Below are 25,062 nucleotides of genomic sequence, written 5' to 3'. Positions count from 1 at the left end.
AAAGGTCAAAAGTTGAACCAGTGCGTGCCTCCTGACCTCGTGCTGCCTTTCTCCAAACAAGGAAGACAATTTCGCGCTAAACCTGCGGGGCCTTCAGGTGTCGTCGGGAATTTCCGAATTTTGTTTCATGGCCACAGATAATGTTCATGGAGGTAGCGTGGCCGAGCGGTCTAAGGCGCTGGATTAAGGCTCCAGTCTCTTCGGGGGCGTGGGTTCGAATCCCACCGCTGCCAGTTCCTATTTTCTACGTTTCTCAGTGGAAATAAACATACACAACGTAAATACAGTCAATGGTCATATGTTAAATACAATAAATCTATTTAGGAACCTGACATCACACAGCTCTTACAATTTTGCGATGTTAATAGACAACAAATTCCACAGTGTTTTCACTGCATGTTTTAGGAAACAAGCTCCAAAATAAAAGAATAGCAACCAGGAGCAATTCCTACCTGAAAGGTATTGAGGTTTTTTTGAACCATAAAACATCATCTTTGTTGTTGAACTTTCTTTGGGAAAATATTGTTCTGACAATATTCTCAATAAGTCTATTTACTCGACTGGTTTGTATCCAGATATGTTGAAAATGTTGACAAGGACCAGACAAAATGAGACAAGATAAGATAATCCTTTATTTGTGGAAATCTGCATTGTTGCGGCACCGAGTGGACAGCAATAAAAGATTTGCAAAATAATATTATCAATAATAATAAACAATAACAAAAAAATGCAATGCCTCTTCACGTGCAATCATTATCAAGGACAGAGTCTCACTTTATGACACGAATAACTGTATTTTTTTTAATCATTATCTTATATTTTCTTTCTTTGTTCGGTATTTTATCAATAATAATAATTCCCAGTCGCTCGGAGTGTGTGATTTCCGAGCCGAGCGGAGGGCCGTGAAGGCGTCGTGCACGGCCCTTGTTGGAGCGCGGAGCGGCGCAGACAGCGCGAGCAGACAGAGGAGGAAGAAGAAGACAGAATAAATGCACACCGGAGGTGTTGGCGCCAATCCGACGCTCAGGGGGGAATAAACACCTTTTCACTAACGTGGCCCAGCGGTCAGCGACTGTCCTCCGCCTGTCGGCGTCGTAGCCCGCTCGCCTGGTTTAGCGCCCCCCGTCTATCATTGTCATATTAATCTGGCCCGCTTCTTTCTGCCCCGGAGTCACGATACTAATAACGGAGAGGCAGCCGCACGGCACCGGGACAATAGAGGCGTGTTTCCGCGGAGGGGATCGACTGGACACGGCCGCGAAATGGGGGTGAGTTTTCGGCGTGTGTGGTTTTTTTTTAGAGGGGGGTTTAATGTTTCAGCGATATGTTGCTGTTTTGAGCTGGTGATGAGAGAAAGAAAGAGGGAGGGAGGGAGAGTCCATGGTGGATTGAGGTGTTTGTTAGCCGTTTAGCTGCCCACGTAGATGGCGTCAAAACGTTATCCGGGGCCACAACACGGATTCTTATTCTTTATTTTATTTTTTATTTTTTTGTTTCCTTTGTTGCATCGGTTCGTCGTGCACACGGAACTTCTGCTGTGTGTTGTGATGCCGCTCGCCTGCTAGCCGCGTTAGCCACTTAGGAATGCCATTGTAGCAAATGGAGAGTGTGCTGCTAAGCTACCGGAGCTAATCACTCCTCCCTGTGTACATTTCTCCAAACCGAGCAGCAGGCCACGCTGTGATGTCTTCCACCCCCACCCACCCCCCCATCTGGATCCCATAACCCCACGCTTGATGGGTTATCTGTTTGAGGATCAGCCAGGCCCTGGACTCCTTGCTGTAGAGAGTGGAGGAGGAGGGGAACCTCAGCCGGTGGACTCAGTTTATCCTCCACTTTCACTGGAGATAAACCAATCCACGTGTTTTCACAGTCTGTGCTTGGTACACAGTTAATGCCCTGAGCTTGGGGCTGCACTGCATTCCTCTACAATGATTGTCACCTCTTTAGTAAAGCCACAGGAATGAAGGAGTTAGTTTCTACCCCCCCCCCCCCCCCTCTCCACTATACACCTGTTCATCATATTGTAAATAGAGTTTCAACTTTTGAATAAACTCTCCCTTCCTCTCTCATTGTTGCACAGCGTTGATGCAGTCCCCGGCATTTATGTGAATTATGGCTGCACCATTGCTGATGCTGGCATTGAACATCAAACCGGCGGCAGGCTTTAATGAGACGATCAGTATCAATACTATAATCCGCAGCAGGTGCAGCATCAGCAATACAAAGTCTGCACACTTTAATAGTGGTCATAAAATCTGCCCGGTGCTGCGTTTCACAAATGAATTGATCACGTAAATCAGGGATGTTTTGAATGAGCGTCATTGCTATGTGGCTGACTTTCACTTACTCTCTTTGCATCAAATTGATTATTAGTTTCATGAATGTGTATTGACAGATGCATTCTTGTATGGATAAATGTTTTGGGAAATGCTCCTGCAGAAGACATTTGCACGTCATTGCTGCAGAGCAAAATTTGCACTTACAATTGTGTGATAATCTCATATTACAAATACTTCAAACATGTGTCCTGTGCTTCTATGGCAACGGTTTTCATACTTTCTGTGGATATTTATGATAAAAAGACTGATCTTACTGAACAGAAAACGGGATTACAATGATGGAGAATGTATTAAATTAATCACAACACTCCTTTTTTTTCTTACTCTATGATTAATATGATTGTGCTCCATCCGTTATCTGCCTTTTTTGCTCCTTCCCTCACTTTTCCCACACCTTTTTTCCCCCTGTTTCCCATCTTTAGAGAAAGTCCAACAGAGCAAAGGAGAAGAAAGCCCGGCGTCTGGAGGAGAGGGCCGCGATGGACGCCGTGTGTGCCAAGGTGGACGCAGCCAACAAGGTAATTCAGCGTCAGATTAACCGGCCAGGCAGCTGTCGTCTACACTGGGAGTTGCCGGCGGCTTTTCCGGCTGCATCAGGAAGAGAAATATTGTGGTTGTGAAGTCCGGGCGGCTCATAATGTCACCGCTCAGATGTTAAAAATAAATGCGCTCTTTGTGTTTGTTTTTGTGAAGCAGAGGCGTTCGGCTCTGATACATGCCGCTCCGGGCTTTGCGGTAGGGCTCGTTAGCACTTTAAAAATGTCCTTGTGAGCGATATATTCTGTCCTGATGGACGCACACTGGCACCTAAAGCTGGGGATGCCCTTCTGACTGTAATTATGGCCGTAATTGATATGCACATGACTGGAAGAGCCTAAACCCAGCGCCATATGTGTCTTTATGCATAATTAATCGGCGTCATTAAATCCTGCAGATCTCATTGAATGCACAGCTCCTGGAGCACGTAGGTTTAGTTATTGCCCGCCGCTTCGAATCCTGCAGGAGAACAAAGCTCGCGAGGCTGAGCTGCAGTCTTTCTCCTCACACGAGCTCCTGAACAAGCCTGCTGAGGATTTTTCCTTTTCTGTGTCACTTTGTCGCCCCCCCCCCGAAAAAATAAACATCGACTCTAATCACTACAAGTTTGGCACAGCGTGTTGATATGTAAATAAGAGTGCAGTGATTTGAAAGAGATATAACTACATGTATCCACAGGCTCAGAAACGCCTTCAGAAATCATTGTCTGTCAACACTGAACTCTAGAAATGCAGGTTAAAGTGGCAGGGAATGCAGTTTTACCTCGCGTGCCACAAATGGCCAACTTCATCCATGACTGCTTCTCCTGTCGCATATAAGCCTACACTTTAATCTGATCGCTGTATTGGTGGAAATGGGACGCTCTGATCTCTCTATCAGAAAGGGTTCATTCAGAACAGTGTGAATACAACTGAGGAAAACAAACCTTTGAAAACTGCAGCTTGTATATGTATTTTGCCGTCGTGAGGATATTCCCTCCTGACAGGCCCAGTCCTCATGATTCACTGAATTAAATGGATGATACCGGCAGCCTGTGTGGGACAGCTTTTAGTCCTGGTTAGATAACTATGCTCTCGCGGTTTCTCTAATCTCTGCTATAACATTTATGATGCTTTTTCATGCCACATGTAAGCTGATATTTCTGACTGAAGCCAGTAACGAGAGAATTTCTCCAGTGTGTTGACAAGCAGTCAGTCGAAGTCTCACAAATATTCCAAAACAATCAAACCAAGTCACTGCAGTCTATTAATACTTGCTAATTATTTTCATTGTTCCCTAAAATGCGGCTTTACTTCAAACGCTCGTGGCTTTTCCTGCCGGCCTCAGTGCCCGTTCGTCTCTGTATGTCCTTGAGCCGGAGAGATATTTAGAAGCGGATCTCTGTTTGACGCCTGTCGGTCATGTTGTGTTTTTAAAAGTCTGATTCTTCTCCTTCCCGCAGCTTGATGACCCACTGGCTGCCTTCCCCGCCTTCAAAAAGTACGACAGAAATGGGTACGCATCTTTTATTTTATTTTGTTTGTCGGCCTACAAAAGGCTTCATTCAGCGTCTGGTGAAACAGATGCTCGTCTGATTCTCTGCTCGGAGGGCCGAGTGCAGATCCAGTGTCATGATCTTCACGCTATTGTCTTCGCTTGTCCTCCCATCAAGGCTCAACCTGCAGATAGAGTGCAAGAGGGTGACGTCCCTCAACCCGCTGTCGGTGGAGTGGGCCTTCGAGCTCACCAGAGCCAACATGCAGACGCTGTAAGTAGCCCGACTACCCGCCTCCAGTCCGCCCTCGCTCTCTGTTGCCAGAATTTGAGCGGAGTTCAATTTAGCAAATGGCGCACAGTCGGTCGAGACTTTTAGAGCGCGTGTCCAGCTCGGACGAGGCGTGATGCAGCCCCTCTCTTCCTGCAGGTACGAGCAGAGCGAGTGGGGGTGGAAGGAGAGGGAGAAGAGGGAGGAGATGAACGACGAGAGGGCGTGGTACCTGCTGGCCCGCGACTCCGACTCCTCCCCCCTCGCCTTCTCTCACTTCCGGTTCGACGTGGAGTGCGGGGAGGAGGTTTTATATTGGTGAGTTCTCACGATTGTGAATTTCAAGGAAAAACTTTTTAAGTGGCTGTTTTTTTTTGTTTTTTTTTTAATCGTGTCTTGTGTTTCTTGACTCCGCAGCTACGAGGTGCAGTTGGAGAGCAAAGTGCGGAGGAAAGGGCTCGGAAAGTTCCTCATCCAGATACTACAGCTCATCGCTAACAGGTGAAAACCACAAAACTGACGAAGAAGCTCACTGTCGCCGTACTTTCATTAGAAAAGAGATGGGTCTCTAGAAAAGAAGGGCTGTGTAATAATATAAACAGTAATACTTTAATCTTTAAATAAATAAAAAAAAAGTCTTAACAGATTTTTAGAAAATGTGTGAAATGTGCCAGTAAATAACTCAATTTCATCAATTCACAAATTAATTTAATTTTTTGGAATATCAAGCATCTATCCATCCATAAAAGTTATTGTCTTGACTCATGGTCGGATGAGTAGAAAGAACCTTTTTATTTCACAGTGTCTGTGAAATATCCCAAGTTGTGTGAACAAAAGAAACCAGCAGCCTTTTATTAAAGGAACTTTGCTTCCCTTTTCAGCCTCTAGGTGGCAGTACCCTAAGAAATCTGCAGCTCTTTAATAGAATTCAGTGAAATCGGAAGCAAAACTGACTTTGAAGAGAAAAGAAACTACCGAAAAGTGCGTTTTTTTGGTCTGTGTGAATTTTTTTCATATACACAAGCTCTTAAGAAATTGTTTTTTTTTTTTTTTGTGTGTGGTCATTTAGACGTATGAGAAACCCTCAGTTCATTCACAGTTGGGTAAACTTTATTCCCCTCTTCACTCTGCAGTGAAATTTGAACCTAAATTTCTGCTTGAGGGGCCCGTTTCAAAGTTAGAATAATCTGTCACTTTCTCAAATGAAGCCAAACTGAGACAAATGTGCATTTATTTATTTATTTATTTATCTTCTCGCCCTTTATTCAGCACACAGATGAAGAAAGTGATGTTGACAGTTTTCAAACACAACCACGGAGCTTACCAGTTCTTCAGAGAAGCTTTACAGTAAGTACTTTATCAATCATGGTCTCCCAGCCTGCCACTGTGTGACTTGCTGACGGCGTTGCAGACGCCTCTCCGTGACCACGCTGCGCCGCCTCTAATAGCCGAGTCCAGCTGAACGCCTCCAGGATGTGGGAGAACCGGAAAGTCACGGCCTGAATGGGCAGCTGACAAATCTACATAGGCCGTGTTCCTCAATCATGCTGACAAGGCACAATTAAGAGAGAAATCTCTGGAATTTAGACCAACACAAGCTGTTCTCAGCATGAGAAGAATTCTCTTAATGAAGTGCCTAGTGTGCTGAGGAGGTTGGTCTCTGAGCACACGAGTAGAAAAGGAGGAATAACGTCTGTGCGCGCCTCACAAATACGTCTTATCTGATCATTTCTTGCTCCTTAATTCTAGTGCGTCCATGTAGAAATGAGTCAGACTAAGCACAGTTTAGCAGGTATGTGGCTGAAGTTTGTGTGGGAAATGTGATTGGCTGCTGCTGGAATGTGATGTTGCTGCTGTCAAACAGCACGGCGAGCAGGAAGACCACTTCAAGACAAATCGCCTGCAAGTTATTTGAACTCTGTCTTGAACACAAAATCCAGGGAGATGAAGCTCTGCACTCATTAGAAACCCAAGAACTGCGGTTAAACATTTGTGACAGGACAGAGTTTAATGTGTTTCTCAGCTAATCTCAACTGACTGAGAAGAACATAACACCCCCCCCCCCCCACCCACACCCACACACACACACACACACACACACACACACACACACACAGAAAGTCTCCTAAGATTCGTCGCAAACTGTGTTTTGTACCGTGTAAAGTAAGAATTCTAACCACTGCACAGAACCTCCACGTTGTTTTTGTTGGAATAAATCAAAATCTGATGAGGCGCCAAAGTTTTATATGGCGTGAATCATAATTTAATTAAATACTGGGCCAAAAAGCTTGTGAATTTGTTGTCGTGGCTTCTTGTGATGGAAACACACTGCATGCACTTTGCAAACAAACTTTACATAAGGATTGTGACTTCTCATCCGGTGATAAATCTCTTTTTCCCCCACTCGTTTTAATGAGTCTTTATATTAATGTGAGAGTCATGCTGGTGACATTTGAAGTTCTCGTTCATTCAGAAACCTCTCTGACCTCATTTATCTGAAACAAGATCTCCTCCTGACTGAGCTCCCTCCCCTCTGTTCCCCCCACCCACCCCAGGTTTGAGATCGACGAGACTTCGCCGAGCATGTCCGGTTGCTGTGGCGACGACTGCTCCTACGAGATCCTCAGCAGGCGGACCAAACACGGCGAGGCCTCGGCGGGGCACACCCACGGCGGCGGGCACTGCGGCGGCTGCTGCCACTGATCCGCTCCAGTTCCCAGCACCTGATTTGGTTTTTAAAAAAAAGAAAGAAAAGAAAACGATAAAAATGAAAAGAAAAAAGAAAGCCAGCAACTTTGAATGCTGTGTGTGAAACCTCGAGCTGTAGAGCGACTTGACAAATGAACGCGTGGTGGAAAAGCCTGGCTCCAGATAGTAATGATACGTTATGGATCGAGACTCGTGTGTTTCTTTTCGTGTATTCCTGCTACTAAACCAGTACGCAGTGCTTTCACACATAGCTCCTGTTTGCTACATTTTTTTTTTTTCTTGTCTTAATTGGCCAGCACTCAACCCCCCCCCCCCCAAAAAAAAAACAACAATCTCTCGTTTATCACTATTAGCGACGGCATTCTCTTCACACAGCATTCAACCTTCGCCCTCCTCTTACCGCAGTGCTGTACTGAACTCATGTCTTTCTTCTTTTCCACCTGTGGTTTGGGATCCTCTAGCCGGTTGCTGGCCTTGGCTGTATTGTAGAAACGTGCTACCTCCGATCTCCAGTGTAAGATAGGAGCGATCTTTATTTCTCACACACACACACACACACACACACACACACTGAACTCGATACACAGTGGACACAAAGCGGATAAAGTTCAAGAGCTAGTTTTTTTTTTTTCTTTCTTTCTTTCTGTAATACATCCTGGGATTTCACTGAATCAATAGTCCCGGGACTGACGCGGCATCTTTAGCGCCCCCGTCGGGCTGCAACATTAACTTTTAAAACTCGAGTTGTATACACATACGGTTTGTATTTTTTGAAGTAAAATGGCTTGTGATACTACTGCTACATGACACTCAGTACTACTCATATCTGAGTCAACAGGCTCAAATCTGTGGACGTCACCTCTGCTTTTAAGTTGGACGTCTTGTCAGATAAGACGTCCCAGGTTGCCTTTTCTGTTAGTGTGCGTGCTTGAATCCTGTGAAGTTTAAATACAGTTTCTCCCTATCGGTTGCTGTAAAATTGCATCCAAGTAAAACAAAAAAACCCTGTTTGATCGTTCAGATTTAAAAAAAAAACCCTCAGCCATACTTCTTCAGACTGTAGTTATACTTGATCGTTATTTATTCTCTCCATTTCGTTTGTCCTGTAAAGGTACGGCATGTAATGTTTTGGAGCATTAGTTGCAGTCTTTCTCTGTCTCAATGTTGTTTTTTGTCAGTAGTTAACTGGAGCTTCACTGGAGATGTGATGTGGAAGTCATTCTATCGACACCTTTTGGAGTTTTTTTTCTTTCCTGAGGGAAGGGGGCGTGGCTCACTTGGTCTCTGCCTGTTCATGTGCCGAAGACCTTGAACTCCAGCTTCCCCTCCAAAGAAGGGTGAGCACCTTCAATGGCAGCTTTAATACAAATCATGTGCACGAGAGGCTGCAGAAGCAGTGAAAACGCACCGTTCATATATCTACTGAGCTGAGGAAACATGAGACGGCCTATGACGCCATCTTGTGGTATTACAAGACTGGAGGGGCAGTGACTAGTTTACTTCGTGTCTTTAAGATTTCCAACTGCAGCTGTGGAAACTACATTTAAAAGCTGATTAGTTTTGGGGAAAAGTTTTAATAGACTAGTTACCGTGGAAAATCAATGTCTCTTTAATCAGTGAGACAAATTGCATCTGCTATCCAACACAGAAGACCCTCTTTGTTTCTCCACACGGTTACTTGCTGTACCTTTTTAGGAAAAAAATGTGAAATGGACCCAGAATCGCCTTCACTCCTTCCACCTCAGTTTCCAACCGGTACCGATGATCACCACGTTAACACTCCATTTCGCTGTACGTAGAACCTTCTAGAGCCATCCTCCCTCCCCTTGTCTGACGTATTTTGTTACCATGAGCAAATCATATTGATTTAACGTGGATGAGGTTTTGGGAGAAGTCGCCACTTCATTGTACGGCTGCTTGAATGCCGTTTACTTGGAGGTCGGAGCAGGTGACGGAGGACCCACGGAAGTTTAATTTTCTTCCTTCTCTCCTCAACATAGGCTTGTTTTCTTTGCCAGCTGTTGTTAAGCTTGCACGACAACTGTGCTGTCATTGTTTTCCTCTTTATACCGCGACCCCACTTCCCTTGGAAGCTTGTGTCGGTCCAATTCCAGACACGACGAGCAAATCTTCTGGTTCATGTGATCTATTGTGATCCTTGACGGAAACCTTTGGAAAACTGTCCAACTGTTGGGAAAGTGACTCGAATCATTACAGGAGCAGCATAGCGATCATGTGATCTATGTCTGGACGGTTCTCAGTCCTCTGATATTCTGGGTGCGCTGGATGTCTGATGGATGGAACCAGCATTGGTGAGGGAAATGGCTCGACTATGAAGGTCGATTTGAGATTAAACAAACTCTTTGGTGTGTTCCAATAGAACTGTTTGCGAGTCTGATTACCCACTTCCAATCACAGCATCTATTTCAGCTGCATCCCATAGCATATGAAGCTTATAACACTTGAGATGGAGGACTTGACGCTTGCTGCCCTCCTGAACGTTGAAACATCAATGAACACTAGTGTTCTCGTGCAGCACAGGAAGTGGTATCGTCAGAGGATTAAATATCCGGATACGATTTATTTTACAAACAGATGTAGGTTTGAAAAGATTATTAAACAACTAAACTGAAAAGTTTATCAAGAAGTTTGTAATCCGGTTAACACTGACGATGCTGCTGCGCTTCAGCTTCCCTGTGTGGATTTGTTCCTTCAGTATTTTATATAAATCTCCAGTAGATGATCACGTGGAAGAGAAACAGGCATGATGATTTCACTAGGCACCTTGCTTTCAAATATGATTTGTTGTCTACGTTGTGCTTAATAATTCATGGTTTGTCGGGATTAATCGCCACCTAAAGATTGTGTAGGACTTTAGAGATTGCATCTTCCCTGGCTCTCTGACCATAATGACGCCACATCAGTTTACAAAACCTGCAGGGTCTTTTTCTACACGTTTCAGTGCTTGTTGGCTGAGATAGAAGCCCTGTCTGGAAACCGTCATAAAACCCTTTTCATTCCAGAACTGTGATCGGTCTGTTCCAATCTGGTGTGGGCTCCATGAGCGGAACTACATACGTCTGTGGAGTTTTCTGTCACGTGAATAATGGGAGGATTCAGAGCAGAGGACCAGTGTGTTGGAATTTATGTGGTTCCAGTGTCCGTCTTGTAATGTTTTGTGGCCTCCATCTGAGCTCTTTCAGATCTCGAAGTGCGGTGGAACGACATTTAATCGGTTGCAGTCGAACTAAACGACCTGCAAGGTGACACTAAATCCTACATACTCCTCTAAAATTGGTACGTCACAATAAGTCAAGGCTGGCCTTGAGAGCTCCTTCGATAAGCAAATGTGAAAGACAAGTTCTGAGATAAATCTGCATTACACACAAGAACAAAGGTTTTTGTGTGACAAAGTAAACTTTGCATGGTTCAGTCTTGGTATACAGGTTCCTGGTTGTTTCCAGACATTGTCGGGTTTCTCAAGATTTCAAACGACAAAAACAGTTCAGTTCACTAGACTACCTGCTTAGTAGTCGAGTATTTCGTCATAACGTACTCCATAGGCAACAATACGAAGAGGATGTTCATAGCGGTAGTAGATCAATCGACAGTCTCTCTGTCTCTCAGGTTAATCAAATGTAATCAAACCTCATGTTTTACTTAACGCCCGTGTTGTCAGTTAGCTTTCGACTGGATTGTTTCGACCCACGTTTCTGATCTGGCGTCGGATTTCCTTTGTTGTACCATTTCATTCTAAGGAACACAGAAGAATCAAACTTTTCATTTCAAACACAACAAGGCAAGTGCTGACATCTTTTTTACAGTGGGTGGTTTTAGTTTTTTATGTTGCAGTAAAGAAGCACCTGAACTCATACTCCTCAAAAATGTGACGTTGCATGACAAAGGTTTAATTAAGCGCTGATCCCACTTCTGCGGTCAGTGGACACATTCAATCCAGCTGTGTTTGGAGGGGAAACAAAACATTTGGGGGGGGGGGGGCATTCGCTTCACTCGAAGTGAAAATAATTTCTGTGAAAATATCCCAAGTCTGAAAATGAGCCTAAACTTAGCCAGTTGATTTTAAAGTCGATGAGTACTTTTAGAAAATGATCGCATACCCTGACGCGACTACAGATCCTTCTCTTGGTCTTTTCTCTTTGTGTATATATATAAATATATATAAGCTGTTGTGGATTCATCTTCATTTCTTGGCCTTTTACAGGTGAAACACTTTTTTAAACATGATGTTGAATATAGAAAACAAACCTCCATGTTTGAGAGTGAGTGTTACAGTCCTGTCCATAGATGACAATGAAAGGGAAAACTCAGTCATTCTGCCTTGTCAGTGTTTTATTTGTATGTTACAAATAAAGGAAAGTTGTTTGACTTTTCAACAGATGCTCTTTTGTTTTTTGTCCCATTTTGTAATGAACTTTTAATTCAAATATCTGCATTTGCGTTCATGGTCCACCACCGGAACGTGGTTTATTCAGCAATTACATGATAATCACCTCAAACACTCAGACTTGCATCTTTTTTAACAAAGAATTTAGAAGTTGAAGACGGATATGAGACTCAAAGTACTGTTAGGTCAGTCAAATGTTAATTTTTATTACAATTTTCATGTCCAGTTACGGCAGTCAGTTTTATTTTTACATATGTAGCTGTAAAACAAAGATAATCACTATACTGCTTTCACCATTCTAGGGTAGTGGAAGTATTCAGAGAAACTCCCCACACACATGGAGAAGAGGCAAACTCAAGGCAATATAGAATGGAATTGAGATAATTACGTTTTTCATTCTAGACACACAAAGTTGTTGATGCTCAGCTAAGAATCAATGTTTGGGTTGTGTAAGGGCAATTGCATTTTGTACATCGTTACTCTGGTAAGTTAATATACCCATACACTGGCCAATCAGTCAAATGCATTTGTATGTCAACGAACGTCCCCGAAGTAGCTGAGTGTTGCAGATTAATATAACTTAGTAAAAGACCTGAAAAAGAGTATCATGCCAAAATAAGCAGAGAAAATAGGTTTTCCACATCATATGTGTGCGGTCAGGGTCTGTGTTGATCATACGTCAGAACGGAGGGTGAACGATGACTGAACGCAGGATGAACTGTGTACCCAATAAAGTGTGTCTTTTGTAGATAACTAATTATAAATCCTGCGTAATTTATTTTATTTCAGAGTCTTAAAAATACACAATCCCATGAGTTGTGATATATTTTTCTTAAAATTGTCTTAGAATGGTGCGGCTGCTCGGAACCCTTGTGACTATGTTTGGAGGGGTAGGGGACTCGTAAATGCGCTGCACCAACACCGGAAGTTGTTGGTAGAATTCGGCAGAGAAATGTCCTGGCTGCATGGCTAAATTGATGCATGGATATCGTGTCGTCCTGAGGTGCCTCTGCTCACATCGGTGCATCATGTCCTGAAGCTTTGAGCTCCGCCGTTCCGTGATTTCCCGCCGCTGGTCAGTCCGTCAAAAATCCTCGTCCAGCTGCTTCCGGTCTGTGAGGCTAACGTAGCTCAGCTTCGCTCGGCTGCAATAGCAAATAAAAAGACATTAAAAAAATATCTTATTCATGATATTCAACCTTCCCAAGAACAGCGTAGACGAAGCTGTTATCTGCTTTTGTATATTTAACGAATAATGCAGCCCGAAAGGGGTGATTCGTGTCTTAGTTATCAAGCTAAGTGTAAAGAATGAATGGTAACATATGTTGGAGGTGAATTGTGAGGAAAGCCTGTTTTCACCCTCTCAGCTGGTCAGGGTGCCATGGCAAGCAGGATGAAGCTGAAGCTGAAGACTGTGTTTGTGCTGTACTTCATGGTGTCCCTGCTGGGCCTGGTTTATGCACTGATGCAGCTCGGTGAGTCTCCTACACTTCCAACACACATGTGCATTCACACACTTGTGCATTCACACACATTCACAGATGTGCTTGAGTGGGGGGGATGCTGTGTTAAATAAAGGCATTTAGAAAGAGAATGCATCTGGATTTGGACTGTAACAAATTACAAATACCTCCAATACTGCATTTAGGAGAAAAGCACATTAATGCATCACTGTGCATCATTTTTATGCTGATTAGAGAATCAGACCTGGCCACAGAAAGAGACATTTATGAACTTTCTTATCTGGTAGATTAGTTAGTCTGTGAGAGGTAGAGTTGATGGAAGTGGAACTGTTGACACTGATAATGAAAAAGATTCAGACCACCAGGATATTCAATTGCTTTTTTAAAGTTTCATTACAGTTCTGATTCTAAGGTTACTGTTTCTGCTCAAATGAAGAATGCCGGCCATTTTGATACCTCTGGATGAAACAAATTGACAACCAATATTTATTGAATGAAATATCCACAACTGAATGTTTGTTTTGTTCATTATGCTGTCCAGGCCAGCGCTGTGACTGCACTGAACATGACATGCCAAAAGACCGGATCATCTCTCGGCTGCGTGGGGAGCTCCACCGTCTCCAGGAGCAAATGAGGAAGTCGGAGGCAACAAAACCACCCCTGAAGCTGCTTCCCAAGCCCTCTGTGCCCACCATCTTTGTCATAACTCCAACATACGCAAGGTAAGTCTTTTCACTTCAGTCCTCCTCTATTACACTATATATTATTTACAGATGTGTGACTGTGTGATTTCCTGTGCAGGCTGGTGCAGAAAGCCGAGCTGACACGTCTCTCCCAGACCTTCCTCCACGTACCTCAGCTGCACTGGATCGTGGTGGAGGACTCGCCACACAAAACGCCACTGGTGACCGACCTGCTGATGAAGAGCGGCCTGGCCTACACACACCTACACATGCCCACAGCCAAGGATCGCAAACTACAGGAGGTGGGTGACTGTTTGACAGAGGTTTGCTGGTTGACATGAGAATCAATTGAATTGCATTGTGTCTCGTCCATTTTCAGGGCGACCCCAACTGGCTGAAGCCCCGCGGAGTGGAGCAGAGAAACGAGGGACTGCGGTGGCTCAGGGAGGATCGAAGGGCTCAACCAGGAGGCGAGACCCAGCAGGGAGTGGTTTACTTTGCTGACGACGACAACACATACAGCCTGCAGATATTTGAGGAGGTGAGTAAAGGAATGCAACTGTGTTTAACTATTGACTTGTACTTTACGTTTTCTGACGCCTAAACACACACACCCACACACATGTTGTGTCTCTCAGATGAGGAGCACCCAGCGAGTTTCAGTGTGGCCCGTGGGGCTGGTCGGAGGAATGAAATATGAGAGGCCTGTGGTTGAAGGAGGAAAGGTAGTACTCTTTGTTCACAGTTTGATTGATCATGCTAAAGGAACAATGTTTTATTTTAGGCAAAAATAAACTTATTTCAATCTCGTTTCGAAATTCATACACTAGATTTCTTTTTGAGTTTTTTGATGATTCATGTTCAGGTGGTTCGCTTCCATACCGGTTGGCGTCCCAGCCGTCCCTTCCCAATGGACATGGCGGGCTTTGCCGTGTCTCTTAAACTGGTCCTGGACAATCCGGATTCCTGCTTCGACGGAGAGGCACCAATTGGCTTCCTCGAAAGCAGCTTCCTTCAGGGACTCGTCACGATGAACGAACTGGAGCCCAAAGCAGACAACTGCTCTAAGGTATGTGTGTGTTTTCTTAGGAGACACAGCTTTGTTATTATAGACCTTTTATTTAAACTCTTTACAAGGCCAAAAACAAATAGGCGATGTGCTGTTCACACATCTCAAATGTTTTGTTTTTTTTAACGATTGAGTATTTCTGCAGGTGCTGGTGTGGCACACGCGGACAGAAAAGCCGAAGATGAAGCGAGAGGAGGCGCTGCAGGCTCAGGGACTGGGTTCAGACCCGGCTGTGGAGGTCTGAGCAACACACACAGACATGCACACAGTCTAAAAGCGTACACTGCTGTTCGATGCTGCATCTGCACTGTAAATACTGTAAAACAAACCAATATGTAAGAGGAGATATTTAAATTATACCTGGTTCTGCCTGTTTTCCGTGTCGGTTGATAAATGTGAGTGAACGTTGTAACTGACTGTAGGTTGTTATATGTGTTTCGTTTTTTTTTCTTTTTTATTGAACTGTATTTTCTTTAGCAGTACAGCTGATGATGACCTGTTGGGGGCGCCAGATTTAAAGTTTCGTCATTTCGTCATTCGTTTTACATGTTTCCTTGTGCTTGGTGGAACTCCTGCATTGCAATTCCTTCCTGACATGAATCCAATAGTTTTAATGGAGGATTTGGTTTCATCTCGCACATCTTTCAACCAACATCTTGTGTTTAGTTTTTGTTTTGTTTTTTTCCCCCTCCAAATTCTTTATCAGAGCACTTTATTCATGCATGGCTTGGCTGATAGATGCTTTATCTTCTTGAGTAAAATAGCATAATACTCAACATCAAGGGCATGTTTATAATCTTTAATCAAACTGTGTACTAGGAATTATCAAGGTGTTAGTATCGAGGAAGTGCAGAGCTGCATTTATTTTAATAGCACATCCATGATATAAATGGAGCATTCCTAGGAAGTAGTCGTTACCTCACCTTTACGATGGTCCCATACAGTCGTGTTGCAGCAGCGGGTGAAACCCAGCAATGCCACATCGCAACACAAGCATGGCAAAGCGGGAGATACAATACTTCCTCATTCTGTGTCGCCTCGGTGGTAAAGACTCATCGGAACAATGTGTAAGTGATGCTATATTTCCATGCATTTACATATTTCCTGTAAAAAAAAAAAAAGCTTCAGAGTGAAGGAGGCGTGTTCAAGACTTGATGGACTTTTCCAGAAGCTGATCCTGCTGTACGTGATACACGCCATCCGTTTAAGTCAATATTTGACCAGCATGTACATTTTTATCTGCTGCTGAAAATCTATTTGCCCTTGAGTGCAGGATGAGTCCTCAGAAAGGAGGAGGAGGATTATTGGTTTTCATTTCATGAGGTCTTTAAAGCTTAAAAAAAAAAAAAAAAGAGATGCTTAGTTTTTAGTGATGTTATAGCACATAACTAGTTCAGCTACTACTTCTATGTATAGATTTAGTGACGCTTTTAAGTCCATTCAAATCCCCTGAACACTACTGAAGCTCAATGCAAATTCCCGATGCAATAAGCAAATGTGACACACGCTGTTCATGTTCCGTTTCCACACTTCAGTGATCAAACACTTGAATTGTCCTTCCCGAGGCAGGAAATCTTTGGTACTTCACAGTAGCAGCTTCTCAGTTGCTTCAAATCTGAAGCAAACGGTTTAGCTGTGTGTGATTATTCTCCCACACGCTGTCTGAAGTGGGGAGAGCAAAGTAATATTAAAGCTCCTCAGCTACTGTTGTATGAAACTGTAAAAACAGTGCCTGCTTATGTGTAATTAGTGCCTGTAAGTAAGTTCTCTACTGGTGTATATTGTATTTATTACTGTAATATTGTTCTTTACATTGTACAAGGTGATCATGTCTGTACCAGGCCTTTGAAATAAACGAAGATAATATAAAACAGTGTTTTGTCTGTCTCTGCAGTGGATCCTTTGCTCATTTCAAAACCGCTGACTTGAAAAGAGTGGCGGTTCTTGAAATGAAGCCAACAGCCCACCTGTTCTCCGTCTGACTGTCGGGTGAAAAGTTTCAGTCGCCTCAGGCACGGCTGCTGTTTTATACTCGTCATAAAGTTTGTCTGCATTTTGTTTTTTACTCACTTTTGTCCAACGAGTCAATACCAAACCCCTGCTATAACTGAATGAGGTCTATTTGTCTTATCATCATCATCATCATCGCCCTCCAGCTAAACGATCCTCAACTTGTTCATGCTCTCCAACCTTCAATGGAGTCGACGTTTTCTCGCGGTTACACCCTCTCAAAATGAAGTCACTGGATTAATTGAAAGTTAAACCATATATGGTGATCAACTACCACACACACACACACATCATACAGGGTCTGTAATTTGAAGCAAGGTGAGTAAGAGGAGCTGAAGTCATCCAGCTCGATGTTTGACCTGCTATGATTCACTCCGACTTGCACGTTAAAGTGAATTTGGACTCGCAGGTGCAGACAGAACCACTTGTGACTGTAGAAGGTAGTTTCATTCCCGTCTGAAAACCTTCCAGCAGCTCTCGGCTCTACTTTCAGCCATGATCGCCACATTACAGTGAAGGTTTGTGTTTTCCGATGGGATTTTCTCGATCTCATCAAAGTTGCACACTATACGTGTACGTGCACGTACGAGAAGGTCATCCGAGTCTCGTGCATCCTTTGTTGAGAAAAGTTCCAGTTACCCAACGCACATAGCTGAGGAGCTCCCACTCCCAGATCCACCCATACTCTGTTTACTGTCCAAACAGAAGGCCAACATGTGCAGGTGAGTTTAACTAATCTGCATGAAGACATACCTTCCACCAGGGTGGACCCACCCACCGAGTCTGAGAGAAACACATTTAATACATTAATCCTCATTTCAGAAGCAGGGGGGGAGGGGGGCAGCTGGAGGAGACAAGGAGAACATGGAAAGTCAAGAGGCTCCCAAAAGGACTGAAACGGATGAGGTTTTGAGTGAAATCACATAATTACCTTACGGTATTTGTAATATTCTCATTAAAAACAAATAAATTCACAGAGTAATAAATCCTTTCAGCTTTAAATACATCCAGGAGCTTCTGACCCCACGTTTTATTTTAAGAAAATGAAACATTAAAAAAGCAGATTATCATGTAAAATTGCCAGTATTAAAGAGCAGCTTTGTCTCATATGAATTTTTCTTTCATCTGTTCATGAATAAGGCCGAGGTGCGGAGACATTCATTTTTGATTATTTTATTGATAATATTAAAATGATGTACTAAAATGAGAGCGTTGTAAACTAATCAGCACAAAGAAAACATTTATTGAAAAGTTGATTCAATTTAAAGTCGCATTTAAGCAGATCATTTCCTGAAAATACCCGAATATTTCATAGTTTTTTGCTGGAATGCAGTTGTTTCAGAGGTTTTTGTATTAATCTGTGATGTTTGTATAGCAGTATTCTGGAAATACACATTTTTTGTCCTCCAAAACTTAAAGGGGTAAATTAAAATGATTCTGGTTTGAAGAAAATCTATAAACTATTGTTGTTTGTCCGTTGCAGGAATGTAGTGAGTCAGTGTGCATAGCTGGTGTTTCATTAATCCTATTAAACCTACATGGAGCTATGTGTCTCAGGTGAGACAGTACCACCTGTAAATGTAGTTTAGCTGTAATAAAATGTCAGTTTGTAAATACTAATATATTGTCACATGTTCTGAATGATTCAATTAAAGATATAGGATCAGCTTTGTGGGTTGAAGTTGATGTTTCTGTAACAGCTGAGGAGGCTCATGGTTAATAACTGATTGCTGCTGATAAGAGTTGAGTGGGTGTTTGTGGCATGTTCATGTTGAGTTATCTCACTTTGTGTGTTTCAAGGATGTAAAGAGAAAATGTGAAAGCAGAGTCCTTGATCGTGTGTGTGTGTGTGTGTGTGTGTGTGTGTGTGTGTGTGTGTGTGTGTGTGTGTGTGTCTCTCCAGTGACGACAGATCTGCAGGTCTGGGCAGGGCTGCCGGTGACGCTGTGTGTATGTGTGTGTGTGTGTGTGTGTGTGTGTGCGTGTGTGTGTGTGTGTGTGTGTGTGTGTGTGTGTGTGTGTGTGTGTGTGTGTGTGAGGGGAGTAATGCTGAGCTCCCAGCTGCAGTCATTCATTCAGACTGACACTGGAACAAGGAGAAGAAACAACGCAGGGAACTCTGGTGAGACTTTTAAACTTTTCCTCTATATAAAATATTTTTATTTAACTCAATGTGACACCGTGCATACCAGTGTTATCCGTTTCTTTTCTTTTATAATGTATAATATATCGTCTTGATTACAAATGAAATGTTGCTGCTGTCTCATGACTTGTGTTTTCCTCTACTTTTCCTCTTGTTCAGTAACAAGTTTCAGTCTTTCTTCCATAATCTGAATCACTGGCAGATTATGTGACCTGTGACTTTTCTGCAGTGGTGAAAAGTAATTATGTACTTTTACTCAAGTACTCTGAGATAAACCGTTTAAAATGTTATTTCACAGAGTTTAAAGATTTTTGTTTTTACGCCATAACTATTAGTAAATGTTCCAGAAATACAATGATCCAGTGGGATTAAAAGATCTGTCAACTAAATCATTATCTACAGAATATTTATAGAATCTGCCTTCTATACGGGATGACTTTGGAAATGCCCCATTTTACTTCCCACAGTGACTCAAATCATTTGCATCTAATGTGACAGAACCATTCACATGACTGCGTGCTAAACCTCTCACCACAAACCTCGAAAACGGCAAATCAGCCAGACTGGTCATGCAATCATTTAGGGAAGTTCCATTCGAGAAATAGTCAGCGGAGCCAGACCAGTGGTTTTTATAGAAACCCTGAAAAGTTCTTCTTTTCAAAACCTTTTTAAACATTTAACAACTTTTATTGTATTTCTTATCACCCCTCGCTTCACAGATATTATATAAAAGTTGGAAAACTTGCAGATTGGCTCAAGGGTGGAAAAGCAGGATTTACATAAAGCAATTGATAAGAGTATTCTAACTTCTTGCATAATTCAAGGTGATGTCGCTGGAGTTTCTTTTGGTTTCAATGGCTGCAGCCATATTACCAATCTGTGACTTATCACCAAGATAAAGTTCAGGTTCAGTTTAGAAATCAATGCATTATCATCTTAATGTTTCAATGACAGTGACACAGGTAGTGAGTCAATCTGAAGTCACCGATTCTGGCTGCTGTTCAACATCCAGCTGGCGGCCGAGGAACCAAAGTCTGACGGCGAGTTTGTCTTTGACTGTCAGGACACCGTGTCGTTTGACATTGAGTCGTTATCGCCGCCCTGATAAGGTTGACTCTGACTTCCAGCCTCGAGCACACAAATGAATTAGATCAATTTAAAAAAAAAAAAAGTAGAGCTGAAGGTTGAGATTCAAAGCAACTAAAAGATGAGAACAAAAAAAAGCCTTTTTCTTCTTGTCTCTAAACATTTGGTGGTGTTGCGTAACAGATGTATTGTCAAGCACATTCCATCCTTGAAGCTGACCTACACTGATAACGCCTGCATTTCACTCTTGCTTGTGACTTCGACGTATCTCATGATCAGTCAGGTTATTTTCTCTGCTCTCTGTCATCCACCAACTTTCCTGAACCCTGACATGTTTCCCCCGCCAGCTGCGATGAACTCTTATCGCAAGTCGCCGAACGGTGAGGACGAGAGCAGGATTATGTAACGGCATTAATCTCTCGTCTTTTGTGCTCCTTCTCTCTTAGAGGTAACAGAAGAGGAGCAGAGAGAAAAAAAAAAAGCTTGTGAGAAGTAGGAGAGCAAGAGAGGACACAAGAAGTGCAAGTAAAGTGAGACGATGACGATCGGCAGGAGTTCCAGGAAGGCATCCGTGCGAAGCTCCAACCGGGCGCCAAAGTTTTTGGACAAAGCCAGCGGATTCTACGGACGCCTTGATGAGCCGGAGCTCGCCGCAGAGGGCGAGGACGTAAGCTGCAACAGAGAAGGGGGAGACTTGGACAGCAGCCCTTCTCACACCGCGGTCCACACTGCTCCGGCTGATGAGCGGGACGAGGCTGAGACCTTTGACTTCTCTGAAGGGATGGTGGAGGACGACGGGGAGACCCTGCTGCGCAGGGAACCCAGCCGCCGCAGCAGCAGGTGGAGACGAAGCTCCAGGAGGAAGCAGAAGGAGGGGAGAGACGAGGAGGACGTTGCCCGAGAGGAGAGGCCGAGTCAGGCCGCCGAGGCCACCGCCGTCATGGAGGTCGAGATCGAGAAGATGAAGAGGGCAGAGGAAGAAGACGAGGAGATGGGCCGAGGGAGGGAGCCCGCCGTGGTTCACTTCCCGGTTCGAGAGAATGAGGATGATCAGGTCCTTATCAGAGACAAGAAGAGAGGACGAGAAGAAGAGGAAGAAGAGGAGAGGAAGATAAGGATGGAGCAAGAGGAGGCCATGAAGGTGGTGAAAAGGAAGAATTATCGCAAGGTGAGAAACAACGTGACCTCAGTGTTTGTGTTGATTTATATCAAGACACCGTCGTAATTTCTGCGTCTCACATTTGCATAAATCCCACATGTCGCTGGCCCTGGTCAACCATCGCGAGGTTACATAATGGAGTGTTCAGAGTTTGTAGAACAGCGGGGTAAAGTTCTCCTTCCACATTCTACACCTAATGCACGCTGGGTTATTAATCACCATGGAAACCATCACATCACCTTAATGAGCTGCCACACGGGTCAAAGTACAGTGGCCATTGGTGCATGTCACCAGCACATTAGGCAGGCAGCTTTTTTTTTTTTTTCCCCTCTGCGTCATATTTAATGACAAGAAAAGAAAAAAAAAGCTTTTAGCAGTGGTGGCAGGAGAAAGCACAGCGTGTACTCTCACCTGAGTCACATGCTGACACACACACACACACACACACACACACACACACACACACACACACACACACACACACACACACACACACACACACACACACACACACACACAGAGGTGACATTCCTGTGCCTCCTGTATCACGTCCTTTGATCAGTGGACCGAAGGGAAGGCAGCTCTGACCCGCCTGCTAAACCCACACCATAAAACACATTCCTCTGTTGTCAATCGGCCGCCGCTCCCCTCCAGGCCTCCGAGTCTGACCTCCTGCCAGAATAAAAGACAGCTTCACCAAAGACACAGCGGGTCATTTTCGGTAATTAAAGCAATGTTTAATCTGCATCCTCCTTCTGCTCTCTGTAGCTGTGAACTACAGCTTGAATGTCCTTGAAACGTGAAAAAATAAATAAATCTCAAGTTGCTATGGCAACAGGTTTGGACCATTGGTTTCCAAATACTTTCAAGTGACTGAGGTTTTTTTTTTTCTCCCTCCCAGGTCAAATTTGGATAAGAAAAATAGAGCAGACTACACATTGCACAAAAACAATTGTAACGCATACTGATGAAGAGCACAGAACTGTCATTTCCATTGACTAGTTAAACCAAATCTAAAGTGCTGACACGCCTCAAAAAGGTCATCTGAATATGTAAACACGACAGTGAAACTCATATTGAGAACTGAATGAAAATATTTCGAGATTTAAATTTGAATGGGGCACTTCCAAACAAAGTCACCATGAACCTTTTGCACTACTCAACTCACTCTACTGCCATCTAACGGATTTTAACATGTATAGCATTTAACAGGCCAAATGCCTTTTACAGGCATGGGCATTACAATGAACCATTCAACATATTCAACTGCTCTCCTTTGTCTGTGGGTTAAGTATAAACCTGCTGTGATACAGTGTGCTGGTGATTTAATAATGTCAATATTACACTTACTGATTATCCTAGTTAAATCCTTCTTTTCTTCTGTTCCCATCAGGCTTTGGACCGAGTTTTTCGACGTGGCTGGGAGGCCTTCATCAGCAACCTCTACAGCGTCACGCTCACACCCATGACGTCGTCCTCACAATCGTCGTCATCACCGTCGTCCAAGAAGAAGCTCGATCACAGATCTGCGTTAGCCGAGTTCCGGTAGAAGTGGAAAACAACATGGAAAAGAAAACCAAACTCTTTTTAATCCGATTGAATCAGGATTATTGATTATTGTTATAATTCAGTGTTTTCCTGAGTACTGAACAAGGATGGACAGTCCTGCCTGTGTGACATCTACCATACCTTCGTTGTGACTTCTACAGTCAGGCGATGTGTTTGTGTAATTCATTGGACTTAAGAAGCATTAATTGTTTGTTACTGAGTCATGATTACTCAATCTCATGTTTACTCCCTGATCACATCATGGTGTGCATGGATTATATGGGGAAGCTATACTGTTAATTTTACATTGAAGTCTATCGGAGAGGCTGGGATAGAAAAGTCTAGTCTTTATGTGACTGAGTTCAGCAGATTCTGGTTTCCTCTCTCGTCTTAATTTTAAGGCAGAGGTGGTGCAACATCCTAACAATGTGTGTTTTCTTGTAACCGGTCCACTAGTTAAGAGCTTGTATTATAAATAATCTCCATTTCCTGTGGATTAGCATTATGAAACAACTGTATTGTTGACGTGTAACCAAAGGGAATGGAAGATTTTCAAAAAGTAGTGATGACTGATCAGTGGACTTTTGTTCTAGTTGCTATATTTACATTCCTTAATGATTATGAGTGCAGTTTATGGCTGTACAGCTGTTAATCAGTAATCGGTTGAAGGTAATGACAGAACTTTTACACGCGGCCCTGCAGCCTGCAACATGTGATGACATCAATGGAGAAATGCAAGATTTTGTTTTTTTGTGTGTTTTTAAAAGCTATGTCTTACATATGTTAGATTTGTTACACAACAGTGTGTTATTGTAATGTCTTCCTCATGAGAACTGTGTGTGTGTGTGTGTGTGTGTGTGTGTGTGTGTGTGTGTGTGTGTGTGTGTGTGTGTGTGTGTGTGTGTGTGTGTGTGTGTGTGTGTGTGTGTGTGTGTGTGTGTGTGTTTTAGAAGGAGCAACTGGATCAGAAGAACTAATAATTATTTCTATTAAGTTATTTAAGAAATAACCTTTGATGTTTTTTGTTTGTTCGAATATTCATTAAAGAGCAATGAATTGTGGAACTTTGAATAGATTAAATCCCCCTCCCAATAAACGCTATGGTAAAAGCATAAACACCAGCTATAAATCAGAGTCATTATAGATTCAGATTGTCCTTCGAACACATTCTTATAACTCAAATATCTCAGAAAAGACATTTAGGGCCAACATTCACAGATAATTTCTCATGAATGAATTAAATATTTGTTTCTTACAAACTCCATATGAAAAAGCCCACGCGGGCACTAACAGCAGATTTTGAGGTAACTACTAAAAACATATGAAATAAAGTTAAATAAGCAAAAATATTAAAGTACTGCGAATTGAATGTAGCAACTATATATTTGTACTGTGTCCCTTCTCAGCTCTAAAGATGGTTTGGATTGTTTAAGATGACTTTTTCTATAAGCCCTACAAAATAGGGTCACCAACACAACCAAGAGCAAACTGGAGCAAACAGATATCATCATGCACTGTTTTGAAATGTTGTAGAGAGCTGATAATCACACAAAAAGCCATGACATACATCTGTGTACGGCTGGGTCACTTTTAGAACATAATTTGTCAACGTGAATGAATTTTTAGTATTTGACCCATTACCTTTATGTTTATTCTTGTAGCAAAGAGAATTCTGATTATATATTTATCATGATGTAAAGTTGTAGGAACTTTATTGTTAGTGTGATAAATGTGTTTTAAATGTATTTCAGGTAATGATAATGACACTACGTTACATGTTCAGAAGTTGTTAATACTTTGAGTAATTTTTGAGGATAGGGTTTATTATTCAGGGTACAAGTAGTTATTATATTCAGTACAATTTCTCGCATGAGTGAAAATTCATGAAATCAAAAATTAAACATGGCCACCTCATGTTAGGCAAATACAGATTAATTTGATATAATAAGAGCAGCAGTTATAATATGTGGATCAAGACAAACTGACTACTTTTACTCTTCTATCTCTTTCAAGCCGGTCTGGCCGGTTGTCTACACATTCCAGTCCGATATCACTGCTGCCACCTCGTGGAAAGGATGAATTCAATTTAAATTCAATTCAATTCAACTTTATTTATATAGCACCAAATACAACCAAGTTATTTCTAGTTGCTTTTTACATTGAG

General features: G+C 42.8%; 3 protein-coding genes across 4 annotated transcripts; all 3 read left to right on the top strand.

Annotated features, from left to right (window-relative positions):
* The first annotated feature begins 913 nt into the window (after positions 1 to 913).
* naa40 (N-alpha-acetyltransferase 40, NatD catalytic subunit) lies at positions 914 to 8,386 on the top strand. The gene is made up of 8 exons (XM_080486101.1): positions 914 to 1,268; positions 2,765 to 2,860; positions 4,321 to 4,373; positions 4,531 to 4,626; positions 4,783 to 4,941; positions 5,041 to 5,124; positions 5,893 to 5,970; positions 7,179 to 8,386. Exons 1-8 carry the CDS (start codon positions 1,263 to 1,265, stop codon positions 7,324 to 7,326), a joined length of 720 nt encoding a protein of 239 aa, XP_080342227.1. The 5' UTR covers positions 914 to 1,262; the 3' UTR covers positions 7,327 to 8,386.
* Positions 8,387 to 12,632: 4,246 nt separating this feature from the next.
* Positions 12,633 to 16,100, top strand: b3gat3 (beta-1,3-glucuronyltransferase 3 (glucuronosyltransferase I)). Of its 2 annotated transcripts, none has more exons than XM_080486100.1 (9): positions 12,633 to 12,812; positions 13,105 to 13,212; positions 13,742 to 13,922; positions 14,002 to 14,185; positions 14,263 to 14,424; positions 14,522 to 14,608; positions 14,749 to 14,952; positions 15,098 to 15,190; positions 15,433 to 16,100. In XM_080486100.1, the coding sequence occupies exons 2-9, from the start codon at positions 13,119 to 13,121 to the stop codon at positions 15,439 to 15,441; spliced, it is 1,014 nt and encodes a 337-aa protein (XP_080342226.1). In that variant the 5' UTR covers positions 12,633 to 12,812; positions 13,105 to 13,118; the 3' UTR covers positions 15,442 to 16,100. The 2 variants fall into 2 exon arrangements, with proteins under 2 accessions (XP_080342226.1, XP_080342225.1); XM_080486099.1 differs by having other exon boundaries at positions 12,634 to 12,812; positions 15,430 to 16,100.
* Positions 16,101 to 18,769: 2,669 nt separating this feature from the next.
* On the top strand, positions 18,770 to 24,018 carry LOC308123793 (uncharacterized protein). Its single transcript, XM_080486469.1, has 3 exons — positions 18,770 to 19,084; positions 20,638 to 21,359; positions 22,744 to 24,018. Exons 2-3 carry the CDS (start codon positions 20,730 to 20,732, stop codon positions 22,897 to 22,899), a joined length of 786 nt encoding a protein of 261 aa, XP_080342595.1. The 5' UTR covers positions 18,770 to 19,084; positions 20,638 to 20,729; the 3' UTR covers positions 22,900 to 24,018.
* Positions 24,019 to 25,062: the final 1,044 nt, after the last annotated feature.

Source organism: Lipophrys pholis (assembly GCF_963383615.2).
Source record: "Lipophrys pholis genome assembly, chromosome: 18".
NCBI lineage: Eukaryota > Metazoa > Chordata > Actinopteri > Blenniiformes > Blenniidae > Lipophrys > Lipophrys pholis.
The sequence above is the reverse complement of the archived record's forward strand: the minus strand, read 5'-3'. Positions and strand labels throughout refer to the sequence as shown.

What these genes read in the sequence shown, in the direction of transcription:
- LOC308123793 (XM_080486469.1), top strand. Translation starts at nt 20,730, where the DNA reads ATGACGATCGGCAGGAGTTCCAGGAAGGCATCCGTGCGAAGCTCCAAC. An exon ending in AAAGGAAGAATTATCGCAAG is followed by an intron (nt 21,360 to 22,743) that starts GTGAGAAACAAC and finishes TGTTCCCATCAG; the next exon opens with GCTTTGGACCGAGTTTTTCG.
- b3gat3 (XM_080486099.1), top strand. Translation starts at nt 13,119, where the DNA reads ATGGCAAGCAGGATGAAGCTGAAGCTGAAGACTGTGTTTGTGCTGTAC. An exon ending in TTATGCACTGATGCAGCTCG is followed by an intron (nt 13,213 to 13,741) that starts GTGAGTCTCCTA and finishes TATGCTGTCCAG; the next exon opens with GCCAGCGCTGTGACTGCACT. An exon ending in AGGATCGCAAACTACAGGAG is followed by an intron (nt 14,186 to 14,262) that starts GTGGGTGACTGT and finishes GTCCATTTTCAG; the next exon opens with GGCGACCCCAACTGGCTGAA.
- naa40 (XM_080486101.1), top strand. An exon ending in AGGTGGACGCAGCCAACAAG is followed by an intron (nt 2,861 to 4,320) that starts GTAATTCAGCGT and finishes TCCTTCCCGCAG; the next exon opens with CTTGATGACCCACTGGCTGC. An exon ending in GGGGAGGAGGTTTTATATTG is followed by an intron (nt 4,942 to 5,040) that starts GTGAGTTCTCAC and finishes TTGACTCCGCAG; the next exon opens with CTACGAGGTGCAGTTGGAGA.